The 12533-nt window shown below is 59.9% G+C and overlaps 2 protein-coding genes across 3 annotated transcripts; both read left to right on the plus strand.

Moving 5' to 3' along the window:
- The first annotated feature begins 1041 nt into the window (after nt 1–1041).
- On the plus strand, nt 1042–5566 carry LOC126043537 (CMRF35-like molecule 3). Of its 2 annotated transcripts, XM_049812100.1 has the most exons (8): nt 1042–1364; nt 2087–2416; nt 2749–2881; nt 3394–3503; nt 3857–3900; nt 4008–4112; nt 4429–4532; nt 5218–5566. In XM_049812100.1, exons 1-7 carry the CDS (start codon nt 1322–1324, stop codon nt 4501–4503), a joined length of 840 nt encoding a protein of 279 aa, XP_049668057.1. In that variant the 5' UTR covers nt 1042–1321; the 3' UTR covers nt 4504–4532; nt 5218–5566. The 2 variants fall into 2 exon arrangements, with proteins under 2 accessions (XP_049668057.1, XP_049668058.1); XM_049812101.1 differs by lacking the exon at nt 5218–5566 and having other exon boundaries at nt 1043–1364; nt 3860–3900; nt 4429–5207.
- A 3615-nt stretch (nt 5567–9181) lies between these two features.
- On the plus strand, nt 9182–10942 carry LOC126043538 (CMRF35-like molecule 7). The gene is made up of 4 exons (XM_049812102.1): nt 9182–9245; nt 9460–9795; nt 10246–10333; nt 10544–10942. Exons 1-4 carry the CDS (start codon nt 9215–9217, stop codon nt 10917–10919), a joined length of 831 nt encoding a protein of 276 aa, XP_049668059.1. The 5' UTR covers nt 9182–9214; the 3' UTR covers nt 10920–10942.
- Nucleotides 10943–12533: the final 1591 nt, after the last annotated feature.

The raw sequence follows: 12533 nt of genomic DNA on the forward strand, positions 1-12533 counted from the left end.
GTGTCCTCAGAGGCAGGCAGGAGCCCTGTCTTCAGCCACTGCAATGGAGTCAGGAGCTCTCTGGAGGGTAACATGGTCCTGAGGACTGCAACAATGGGGAGGAACTGCCCCCAGTCTGTGCCAGGGGTCCCAGCTCCTCCTGCCCAGAAACCAAACCTGAAACAGAGAAAGGGAAATGATACCTCTTATCTGACAGCAATAGCATGGATGTGGCTGGAAAATTCCCCCAGCCTCTCTACCAAAGTGGCTCTTTGACAAGTGCTTCTGGCTGCTTTTGGATAACCGAGCTGCCCTCAAAATTCCCAGCCAGCAAACGCCTTTGTAGGTGCCTTCCCCGTGCATGTTCCAGCTGGAGCCTCCACCTCTGAGCAGCTTCTCCCAGCCCTCCTCCTTCCTCGAGGGAATGGTGGGAAGGGCTCGCTGCGCTTTCCCGAGCAGTGACGGGGATGCCTGCACATCTCCTGCGTCTCTCCAGCCCGCATGCAAAAACCCTTGCAGGGTAACTTGGTGCCTGCCTCTCCTGCCTGACGGGTTCCCAGGTGGGTTGACACCTTCTTGTTTGTGTGTCAAAGAGTTCGGTCCTCTGCCATATCCCACAGGTCAGTGTGCTGTATGTCAGCAGCTCTTGTGTACCATCAGCCGTACACCACCGCTGGGAGAGCCAGTGCGTGACACCTTGCTGGGGGGTGGCTCTCCCACCCTGGCACCAGTGCTCCTGGTCACACCAGGGCTGGCTCTGGGCAGCACAGGGCAGATGGAAACTAAACCCCAGCTCTTCCAGCTGCTGTTCCTCATGCACGCACCCCAGAGCAGCCCAGCACATGGGTACCGGTGGGAGCAGAGCACGGGCCACTGGCCCATAGTGATCTGGCCATCCTCAGCGTATTTCTTCTCTTCGACATCAGGTTTTCCCCTTTGAAAAGCTGAACTTAATTTTTCATTAGCCCTGAAACACTTAAACTGAAAGTGAAGGCTGAGTTTAGCCTCGTGAGGTCTTTGCCTGAGCCGTCCCCCTACTTCCGACCCCCTTCTCGGCTTCCTGGCCTCCGGAGCTGCTGGCAAGGGCAAAGTTACGACTCAGGCTGAGTGAGTTTGGAAAGAAGCGGTTGGTGTGGCTCTCCCTGGCCTAGAGGAACAGCCCTACATGCTTCCCAGAGCTAGAGAAGTGAGGTGGCACCCACGCCCTGGGGGAAGTGAAGCTGGGGCAGGAAGCCAAGGAGCGGCACCGCGGTGGTGAAGGGCTGGAGCCCGGCATGGCCGTTGCTGGGGACATGTAGCTCTGGGGACTGAAGGCTGAGCCTGCGACCACCCGGTGAGCGGGATGCGGGAAAATCTCCTGGTCTGGACCTGGATTCTCCTCCCAGGTGAGAGCGGGACCTTCTCGAGTTGATGGGAGTGGGTGAGGGCTCACTGAGGCTGTGCCGACCTTCCAAAATCCACATCCTCAGCCTGTAGTGACGGAAATGCCTCATGGATATATTTCTTCCCTACTTTCCCCTCTGCCAAGAACTGATTAATTATTTCAATCCCACGTAGAGCTTGGCAACCTATTCCAACTCACGGAGCCCTAAAAACACCCCGTGGGAGGCTGCAGGGAGCCTGCAAATCCTGTGTTCCCCCTGTGCCATGAGAGCAGCAGGCAGGGCGGGCAGGGCAGGCAGGGCTGGCAGGGTGGGCTTCCTACTTTGTGCTTGCCGTCAGAGATGGCTTTAACAGAAACCGAAACACTTTGGGGTGGGCAGCAGCGTCCCAGAGGGGCAGCTTTTCTCAGAGAGCCCACTGGCAGAAGCAGAAGTGGCTTTCCAGGCACTGGGCTTTCACAGGGAGGCAAAGAGAGACCAAGCGGTTCCCCCCATGCCCTCCCTCCCTCCCTCCCTCCCTCCTCAGCCCCTGGCCCCACATAGCCTCCCCCTACCTCAAACCCGGACCCAGGGGCTGGAGCCCCCCCGGCTGTGGGAGAGGTTTTCCAGGGGTAGCACGAAGCAGCTCCTGTGGCAGGGGGACAGGCAGCAGGCTGGGCACAGGCAGGAGGCTTGTGCGTGGGCTTGTGCTTGCCTGCAGGCTGGCATGGCCTCTTTGCCTGCAGGATGCTGGGCTCTGAGGGGCCCTGCAGAGGTGAGCAGCTTCCCTGGGGGCTCCGTGGAGGTACCCTGCGAGTACGAGCCGAAGCTGGTGTATGCCAATAAGTACTGGTGCAGGGGCAGCAGCTGGTTTTCCTGCTCCATCCTCGTTCAGACTACGGCCCCCGGGGATAAGGCAAGGGGGGACAGGGTGTCCCTGCAAGATGACCCCACTCGGCACGTCTTTGTGGTGACCATGGCGAACCTGAGCATGGAGGACGGGGATCAGTACTGGTGTGGGATCCAGGTAGCCTGGTACGACCCCATGTTTCCCGTCGTGGTGTCTGTTCTCCCAGGTAAGCACCTGGTGTGGCTGTTCTGCTTTGATGGAGGCTGGAAGGGCAGAGGGAATGGAGAGAGGGGAGGCTTAGGAGGGAGGACGGGGAGAGCCAGGAATGGAAGCCTTCCCCCTCCCAGTTTCCTTCAGTGATCCCCCAGAATCGCCCACCTCGCTCCCGTGGTGCACACAGCCCCCCTGGGGCCATGCTTGGTGTTTCCCAGCCACCCCCATCACGTCCCCACCACCAGCCTCTGGGGCCCTGAACCCCCCAGTCACCAACCTCAGCTACAGCCCAGGACCAGGTAACATGCATCACGGTGCTTTGCTTCCCATTTGTTTATACCGCAGTGCCCAAGACAACACACTATGACTTCCACACGACACAGGGGGAAGAGGTCACATCTGCTCCCACCTTCCCATGGACTCTCCTGGAGGTGAAAAACACCACATCCACACCAAAAGTCAGAATCCTGCAGGCTGGGTGAGTGCCAGGGCTACCGAGGAGGAGAGGGACCGTTCCTAGCCCAAGGACCAGGCAGCCCGAGGATGCAGCATCCAGCCTGCCACAGGGCTTTGGGGCCAGCGGGGCATCTCTGGAGGAAGCAAAATGTGATGCTAAGGAGGCTGCTGTACCCCTGCATGCTGTAGGGCTGCACTGGTTGGGGCTCCCAGAGCCTTTGCCCAGCTCCCACAGGGCTGCGGGGCACCCCGACACCCCAGGCAGGTGTGTGCTGCATCTGGGCACTTGTCCATGGAGGTGGGGGATGAATCTGTGCAACTCACTCATGCCAAGTTGGCCAGACATTGTATGTACCCATGCATGGATCCCTGGCCAGGAAACTTGGGAGAAATCCTTGGAACATCCTTGCCAGCCCATGGAATCTCATAGCCCCCAGGGTCATGCCAAATACAAGCACGAAAGCCCTCCCCAGGCCACAGGGCCATGGAGGCGGCTGTGCAGAAGGGCAGTAACAGCTTTTTCTTCCCTCCTAGCACCCCAAACCTGCTTGTCCTGGTCCTGACACCCTGTGCTGCGCTGGTGCTGGTTTTGGGCATCATCATCTGCTGCAGGATGAGAAGAGCATCGCTAGAGAGGAGTGGAGGTACAAGTGATCTGGGGGCCCAAGCTGTGGTTCTCCTCTGTAGGGTGGCTGCGGGGGTTCCCACACTGCTCCCTAGAACCTGTCCCCCCACCCCAGCGCACCCCACACTGCCCTCCCGCTCCCGTCCCAGGGGTGAGCAGGACTTGGAGTGAAAGGGGCTGGAGCCCTCCCCAGGACCCCAACCCGCTGAGCCCCACAGTCCAGGGTACTCTTGGCAAAGTCAGGCTAGACCTGAGGTTACACAGGAATTGATGTGACACCCATGGGGAAGGGCTCAGGAACCCCCCAAATGCTCTCCTTCAGCAAAGGGAGCTCCGTATTTGTCTGAGACATTTCTCTTGCTCTTCCCCCAGCAGCCCAGGCCATGGAGTGGAAGAGGTCCAAGGAGGACCTCCAGGTACCCTGGGTGGGAGGGTGGTGGGACAGGGGTCTTGTGGTGGCTCCACCATGAAGGAGCCACTGCCTGGAGTCCCCCTTGTCCTCAACACACCTCGTGCCCTCCAGGTCACTGCAAGCTGGGAGCGAGCAGACGCTTCCAATAACATCTACATAAACATGGAACTCAGCTCGTCCGAGGATGACTATGAGAACAGCCCGGCCAAGTGGCAGGTAAAAGGGGCTGGGGCAGCTCCAGGGGTACATAGCAAGTAACCCTATGGGTGCTCCTTGCAAGGGAGCTCCTTGCAGCTCCCTGTGGCAAGGAGGAGCTGCACCTTGCTTTGGGGTGCAGTAAGGAGGAGCTGCCCTGCTTTGGGGTCACACTCCTTTCCCCACACCAGCCTTTCCCTTCCCCTTAACAGCCTGTCCCAGGCAGCAGCTCACAAACCCAGCAGGAACAGGCATTATGTAGACTCGAGCTTTTAGTACTCTAGCGTAGGCGGACCTGCAAAGTGCCCCAAATCTTTGCATTTCTCCCCCATTTCAGGACTTTGAAAAAGGAGACAAAGTTTCAGTTTCCAGAGCTCCAGAACTGCAGCCGATCTACATGAACACGCGCTGAGCGGCTCCGCGCTTGGCCCCTTGCTGCCAGTAAGCCCCGTGTCCGAGAACGGGCATTCCCTGCAGCTCTCCCACCATCCAGGTTGTGTTTCCCCACTGCTGCCCGAGCTCTCTCTGCCTCTCCCACTGAGATTCCCTGTATCCCGCAGAAGCAACCCCTGTCCCCTCCGTACTGCACGAGACTGAGGACCCCAGTGTGCCACGGTGTCCCGCGGTGTGATGTGCACACCGCCGGGCCAGCAGCATTGTTTATCCCCATCCTGCCATGAGGTTATTAAATGAGAGGAGATCAGAAGATTTGGGATGTGTTTAAAATATCCTCCAATCAGGGGTTAAAAGCCTAGCATCCCCGGTCCAGGCTGCGGGGGACCAGGGGATGCTGGCAGCCCCTTCTCATCCTCCTCAGTTCTTGTGCTTAGCAATAAGGAGCACATGGGGAAGGAGGGAAGGTCAGTGTCTGATCAGAGACGTGACCTCCGGCCCTTTCCGGCCCCGGTGACGCCGAGGTGGCCAGGAAGGAGGTGGTGCTGCGGCAAATGCAGTCACCCCTGTTCCCACACAACCCTCAAACTTCTGTTTCTTTATTTCTACCTGGCACCTTGTTCCCTTCCCTCCGTGTCTCTGCACAGAGCAAAGGGGCCGAAGGGCAGGGTGGGGTGGAGGGAAGGTCCTGGGGGAGCCTGGCTGCAGGGGGTCCCATTCTGCTCCCCCACAGCCCAGCCTCCTGTGTAGACATCAGGATTTCAGCTGCGTACCCTGGGTGGAGGAGCTGCGGAAGGAAAAGCCCCTGTTTGGGTAGGTCTCGTCATCTACCCAAATATAATCTCCCTGCCGCGAAATGGAAACATACACAGCAGTTTTAGAAAGAGGAAGGAAAACCACGAGGACAGAATGAAAAAGAAGTGGGGAGATGCTGCAGAAAGGACCTGCGGACAGCCCTGCAGTGGCAGCCTGGGCAGCGGGCGGCCAAGCTGGAGCTCAAGCTGGGGGAAGCTTGGCTCCATCCCTGTCCTGCCCATGGGCCACAGGAGCTCCCCAGGACAACCCACGCCTCGTCATCTGCAAGAAGATCCAGTGCCAAGCGAGGAGCGGGATCATGGGGGGAGCCGCTGGCTGGATCAGCTCCAGCGATGCAGGCATGCTCCCAATTTTCCCCTGAGCCCCAGCATGGTCATACCTGAGATACAAAATTGACCCTCTCCCTCCATTGTTGGTAGCCCCGGGGCTATGAGGGCTACAACAAATACTGGTGCTGGGGGGCAGCCAGGACTCCTGCTGCAAGGTGGTGGGGATGGTGGGCAGGGAAGCTCCCCGGCAGCACGGCTGGGTCTCCATCCAGGACAGCCATGGCTCCTGTGTGATCCTGCTCATTGTGGAGAACCTCTCCGAGGAAGATGCTGGGAGTTACTGGCGTGGGGTCAAGAGGACGAGCAGGGACCTGATGGAGCCGGTGTCTGAGGGTGGTCCCAGGTAAGCCCTGGTGTCCGTCTGAGTGGAGGTTTTGCTGGCCAGGACCAGACGCTGGCTTGTGGGCCAGCAGGGACCTGGGAGGAGGCAGTGATGCAGGATAGAGCCCCTGGGACCCAGTATAAACCAGTGGCAGAAGTTTGGAGGGGTGACTTTGGAGGTTGGTTTCTTGAGGGGATGCTCGCAGATGCAGACAGAGTGTGCTGGAGCCCGGTGCAGGGTCCAGCCCTGGCCTGTTTTTGGGGCTCCTGGCACCAACCATGGCACAGGCAGGATGGCAGAGCTGCCGGCTACAGGCAGCAGCGAGCACTAACGCTGAGCCCCAGCACTGAGACCAGGGAGCTCCTGCCAAATGATATAACGGTGAGTTTCTACACAAGGAAAAGGGGTGGATCCGACCCCACTGGCCTCAGGGAAACCTCTGGTTCACCGCGGGTGGAGAAACGTGTCTCGCCATGGGAGACATGGCCTGGAGAGGCAGCGGGCAGGCAGGAGGGCAGGCAGGCACAGGCAGGTTGTGTCCCTCAAGGATGCCAGCAGGGCAGGGGCATGTGCTGCGAGGGGGCTCACAGGGACACGCAGGGTCTTCACCCATCAGCCTGGGCATTTGGGGGTTATGCAGTGGGGTCCCAGGCCATTGCCCCCACTTTGCATCTCACCGCACAGCTGGCTGCAGAGGGGCTGCGGGAGGGCACCGGCACGCGGGGCACTGCAAAAGCAAAGCCCCAGCCTTGGGATAAAGAGAAGCACCCCAACTCCTCTCCCCTCACCTCCAGCCCTGGGGGGGCCAGCCCTGAGCACCCCAGTGCCCACCACGGTCCTGCTCTCCCTCCCGGCTGCTGCCGGCTCCTCCAGATCCCTCTGCGCCCTGTGCAGGAGGAGGGAAGGTAATGGTGCCCACGCGTGCCCCGTCCCAGGCACACCCCGGTGCCCATCCCAGGACCTGGGGGACAAACCCACTCTGGGCACAGGGCTGTGGGGAGCTCCCTGCTCCCAGTGACACAGAAAACCTGCCCTTGTATCTCTTCTTTCTGGCACGCTGCCCCCTCACAGCAAAGCCCCCGCTGCCCGCCACGAGCCGGGCATCGCCACAAAGCCGGGCCACGGCCCCGTCTGTGACAACAAGCTGGACCTGGCAGAGGTGAGGGCCCCTGGTGCAGGCAGCGTGGGCAGTGCAGGCAGCGTGGGCAGGGGCCGGGCAGCACGGCTGCTTGCTCTGGGCAGCCCCCGCACCACCCAGCTGTGTCCCACGGCTGCGGGGACACTCTGTCCCCTCACCAGGGTGGCCGCAGCGGCACGGAGCAGGGCCCTGAGCCAGGGGACAATGGTATCTACACAAACACTGTGTCAGGAGGAGGTGATGGAGACACTGAGCCAACATTTCCTGGAAGAAGAGGTTTTCTACTTGTCCTAGGGGAGCATCCCTCGTGGGGAGAGGATCCCTGCGGTGCTACCCCTGGGGATGTCCTTGTGATCACCCCTGGGGACGGCCTTGCTGGGGCAGAAAAGGCGAAGGAGCATTGCAGGAGGCGGCCGCTGCTGTCCCATCACCGTGGCGTCTTGGCAGTGTGACAACCTCTGCCCATGATGCTGGAGCCCAAGGCCAAGCTGGCACCATTCCCTGGCCTGTGGGACCCAGAGATCCCCTTGCCCCTGTGTTGCTTTGGCAGACTGACCCACTCCTCTCTGCTGGCAAGAAATCACATCCCTGATTCCTGCACAGGCTGAGAAGCGGGATGTTTTCCCAGCTCAGCAGCAAACATATTGCTTCGGGTTTAGATAAATCCAAAAAAGTAATTCCTCTGCAGGGGCTCAGTCTGGAGGGGAGAGGGGGACAATCCGGTGCACCCACAGAGCTGCCCTGCTGCCGCTGTCCCCTTTGGGGGTCCCCAGGGCACCCCGGTACTGCTGGGGCTGTATTAGGAGAGGGCAATGGGAACCGACACTCAAAGCAAGGAAGACGAGAGCGGCTGGGGAGGTGGCTGAAGCCCTGGCTGCTCACCCTTACCAGGAAGGCTTTTCAACAGAAAGCAGGTTTGCAATCGCCAGCCACTTCCTGAGTTTAGATCTTGCTGCTATTTGCAGCGATTCGTCTCACAACCCATCGGCTGGTTCACTGAACCGGGAATGAATGGCGTTACTTGATGATCAGAAGGAAAACTCGGAGCTTCCTCTTGCTGTGGCAGGGGGCACAGGGAGGGCAGGGCATGGGGGGAAAGAGCTGCCTCAGCCTTCGGCAGGGTCGGCAGTTGGTATTTTCTGCTCTTTCCAAGAAGGATTGAGGAAGAGAGCGGTCAGCAAAGCAGTTGCCTGGAAAGTGGCTTTGCTTTTTGTGTTTGGGTTTCCGAAACTTTCTGTGGAAACATTTAATTTCAGGAGAAAAACAGTGTTGTCACTCAAAACCCACGGCTGTGCCAGAAAAGGCGTTTTGGGGGGAAATGAGATACTTCTGCTGGCAAAGACAAACAAAAGCAGCCCAGCTCACACTGGCAGCCGGCTCAGGAGCCGGGGAGCAGCAGTGCAGTGGGGATGGCTGTCCCTCGTGCCAGTCCATTATCCCAGTCCATCACAGCCAGGAGATCATCCCAGTGGTCCCAACCATCCATCCGCAGGGGCTGATCTGCATTCACTCTACCCCGGTCCCCAGACCCCAGGTCTGGCCTGGCTCCCCTGCAAAGCCCCCTGAAGCCCTTTGGGCCTTGAGGGGCTGTGTTCCCTGCTGGAACAGGCATCACAGCAGAGGAACCCGCTGCATTTTGGCATCTTGCTGGGAACCAGCAGCGGGTTCAGAGCAAAAGCAGAGCGTCTTTCTTATGAGACACCCCCAGCGTGAGTCACGGTCCCTGGCAAAGGGGAGGAAGCAACCGCCTTTAAAAAAGACATCCAGAGTCTGTGCGTAAACACTGCCCAGGGAAGCAACAAGAGAAAGGTTTGGGAAACTCCTGGGACGCCCAGGTGCTCGTGAACCTGGCTCCATCCCACAGAGTGCTTTGTGAATAACCACGGGGAAAATTCCACATCAGGAGCGAGAAGCTGGAAAATGAGGATTTTCCTGGTTTGGACCCTTTTCCCAGGTGAGACCCAGGAGCACAGGTCAGGCGGTTCCCACCCCACAGGCTCTGGCAGAGCTACGGAGAGGCTGGGACCAAGCCAGCCCAGGAAGCCCACCATGGTCATGGCAAGAGCTCAGCTGATAGCGACCTTTTCTTGTGGTTAGCAGACAGCTACAGTGGGTGATCTCCAAGATGTGCTTGTATTGCTGTCATATGAACCCTGGTAATATGGCTTTTTGCTCATTTAATAACACACACGCTTGACGGAGGCTCTTTTTTTAATGACTGGGGACATCTCACCTCAGCACTGCTCCCCGGCACAGCGGGGGGAGCCTGCTCGGGACAGGCTGCTCCCGAGCACCCCGGGCTCAGATCCCTCCTGGTTCCCCGCGACAATGCTGGTACGTGATTGCAGAACCTCTCCCTGTCCCCCACAGGCAGCTGGGTGGTGACGGGCCTTGCGCAGATGACGGCTGAGCAGGGTGGCTCGCTGACAGTGTCCTGCAGCTACAAAAGGGGCTACAAGCTCTACTCTGAGAACTGGTGCCGGCGGGCCTTCCTCTTGTTTTGCTTCACCTACATCGCCCAAACCAACAGCTCAGAGGTGACGGTGACGCAGGAAAGGGTGTCCATCAGGGACAACCACTCGGCACGCTCATTCACGATGACACTGGGCAGTGTCAGGCTGGAGGATGCCGGCTGGTACTTCTGCAGGGTGATGAAGAGCCGGGGGTTCCGCCCGCATCACATCACCGAAGTGATGGTCTCCACAGGTAAAGCCAGGCTGGGAGCAAAGCAGGGGTGTGCAATGCAGCCTGTCACTTGGGGCAGAGCGCTGGGGACAGGGCCACCCCAGCCAGGGGAACACCAGGGTTGTCAAAGCGGGAACAAGCTCCTTGCAGGCACTGAGACTCGCTGGAGATGGCCCCAGTGCAAATTTGGACAAGGGACGGAGGCTGTACGGAGCTTCGTGCAGAGCAGAGCATCTCCTTCACTCCCGTTCAGCATCTCTGCTTCCACAAGCCTGTCCCTTGGGAGTCCCAGTTCCTCCCAGTAAACCCCCCTTTTTTCTTCCTCCTCCTCCTCAGTTCCCAGTGCATTGCCTGGAGACCCCCACCTCCACATCTGTGGCCAAAGTTTTGGGGGAGAGACCCCCTGCGCAGGGGCCAGGACGGGGGGGGGTGTGGGGTCTCTACTTTGTTCTGACTGTGTTTTCCTCTCAGCTGTTTCAACCACAACCGAGGGCAGCGACGTGAGCCCGTTGACCACCAACCGCCTGTGCCCCACTGGCTGTGAGGACCCTCCAGTGCTGTGAGTCAGGGCTCAGGGTCTGGGCAGGCCCCCAACAGTATCCCCTGGCCTAAGACCCCTTTTCCCCTGCATTCATCCCCCAGCCCTGGGTCCCTCCACTTGCAGCAGCCCCAAGGAGCATCCCGGAGGCAAGTGGGGCAGCTGGCAGACATGCAAGTGCCCCAGTCCCCATCCTTATTGCTCTAGCATCATCTCCTTTCTCCTACACAGGTCCCAGCTCAGCATCACCTACCTGCTGCTCTTCCTCAGCGTGAAGGTGCTTGTCGCGCTGGCCCTGGCATGCGGGGCCGCCTGGGTGAGGAGCCGGCGCAGGAGCCGTGACCGGGAAAACCTGCGGCTCTCTGAGGCAGGTGGCAGCACCAGGGCACCGGGCTGCCCACCCACCCCGACCACCTTGGAGCCACAGGGATGCCCTCCTCCCCCCTTGCCCCCCACCCTGCCAGGGCTGCGCCACCCGTCACGGCCACCCCACGCCGGGAGGTGCCCACATTTGGGTGCTTCTCTCCCTGTGAATCTTCGGTCCCACCCGGCAGCCCCTGAGCTGGAGAGGGGAGAGTTTGGGGCACAGCCAGCCTGCCCCTGCTGAGCTGGAGCTGCCAACTGAAGACAATTTTGCAATAAAGCCTGGGTATCTTGCAAGTGCCTGTCTGTCTGTCTGTCTGTGTGTCCGCCTGCTCCCTCCTTGGGCTGCCAGCACTGCCCACGGTGCTGGTGGCTGCCGACGCTGATGTGTGGGGACATGCTGCAGCACGGCTGGGGAGGACATGGGGTGACGGGGGGGCCACACAGGCGCCTGCTCCACCATGGCCCAGATAAGCCTTGGTGCAGGGAGAGGAGCCCTCAGCCCTGCCAGCCCCGCCCAGTGCAACCAAATTCCCATCTCCAGCTAAGCGAGAGCCGGGGAACAGTGTCATTCTACAACTGTCTCCCCAGCTTCAGCAACTTTCCACCCTCAGCCCAAGAGCAAAGCACACATCACACCCAGCTGCACCATGGGCTCCTTTTCTCATTGCTCCTATTATTCTCCAGGTTCTGCATCTCCATAAAGCAGGCACTTGCACACAGCTGAAACCCTGCAGAAACCCTGCTCCTTACACGTGCTTGTGTCCCATGGGATGACTGACATCAGCAGCCACATCAGGGAGAGCAGCGTAGCAACCTCCATCCTCCTCGGGGCTACGCCACATCCCGCATTTCATGGCACAACCAGCTTCACCGGCGTCCCCCCAGAAAGCTCTGGAGGAGAGTTGTTTCTCTGAAGCTCTGTTTAAGGAACCAAAATGCCCGAGGTGCCAGGAGCAGGCATGAATCAGGAACTCGCAGTCCGCTCCAGCCCCACACGGCAAAACCTCCACTGCAGATGCAGCAGTTTGGCTGCCGGGGAGGGAGCAAGCTGGAGAGCCCGGACATGTGCCCTGCACCTCGGTGTCCCTGCCGCTCCGCTGCCTGCTTCTGCTGGTGGGAGCCCACTGGGAGTACAAGGGCCAGGGCTGTGCTTCCACCTGCTGGGCTCCCAACCCCTTGTTTATTGTTTGGTGGGTTTGAAGGGCCTCATCTTCCTGGGCCTGGCCGGTGCCACCTCCTGGGTGAACATATGGGAGCAGGGAAGCTCCAGGAAGGGGACACTGGGGGACCCAGGTGAGACCTCCTGTCCCCAGAATGCCCCATCCAGGGATGGCTCTTGGCACTGTCAGGTGAGGACAGCCCTGCCCCAGAGCCACCACGTGTGGAGGGGATGGAGGTGGCAGCTCCAAGGCAGAGCCATGGGGAACTGCAGGGCTCCCAGGTTGTTCCCTGCAGGAGAAGGCACCCAGGAGCAACTGCACAGGGACCCCCAGCAGCCCAGAGCCCAGCCCGGGTGATGCTCAGGGCAGGGACCCTTCATCCACAGAGAGCCACTGGCAGGGGCCAGGGGCCAGGGCCAGGCACAAGTCAGGGACAGGGACAGCTCAGTTGTGTCTCCGCCAAGGAAAACCCTCAGCACTGCTAAACTGGAACCAACTGCTGGCAATAAAGCCATCTCCTCGCCTTTGCTAAGGCCAGAGCTGCGATGGTACCGGTAGCAAGTCCACGTGCAAGGCTTTGGTCTGAGCCAGGACCAGCGCATGGCTGTAGGAGAAAGACCCTGTGACACCCAGTGTGGGTTTGGTCCCTGTGCATGGGCTGCATTTGTCCTGGCTGTCCCCACATATCCCCAAAC

The sequence above is a fragment of the Accipiter gentilis genome, chromosome 10, assembly GCF_929443795.1.
Source record: "Accipiter gentilis chromosome 10, bAccGen1.1, whole genome shotgun sequence".
Taxonomy (NCBI): Eukaryota; Metazoa; Chordata; class Aves; order Accipitriformes; family Accipitridae; genus Astur; species Astur gentilis.

What these genes read in the sequence shown, in the direction of transcription:
- LOC126043537 (XM_049812100.1), top strand. Translation starts at nt 1,322, where the DNA reads ATGCGGGAAAATCTCCTGGTCTGGACCTGGATTCTCCTCCCAG. An exon ending in GACCTGGATTCTCCTCCCAG is followed by an intron (nt 1,365 to 2,086) that starts GTGAGAGCGGGA and finishes CTTTGCCTGCAG; the next exon opens with GATGCTGGGCTCTGAGGGGC. An exon ending in GTCAGAATCCTGCAGGCTGG is followed by an intron (nt 2,882 to 3,393) that starts GTGAGTGCCAGG and finishes CTTCCCTCCTAG; the next exon opens with CACCCCAAACCTGCTTGTCC.
- LOC126043538 (XM_049812102.1), top strand. Translation starts at nt 9,215, where the DNA reads ATGTGCTTGTATTGCTGTCATATGAACCCTG. An exon ending in TTGCTGTCATATGAACCCTG is followed by an intron (nt 9,246 to 9,459) that starts GTAATATGGCTT and finishes TGTCCCCCACAG; the next exon opens with GCAGCTGGGTGGTGACGGGC. An exon ending in TGTGAGGACCCTCCAGTGCT is followed by an intron (nt 10,334 to 10,543) that starts GTGAGTCAGGGC and finishes TCTCCTACACAG; the next exon opens with GTCCCAGCTCAGCATCACCT.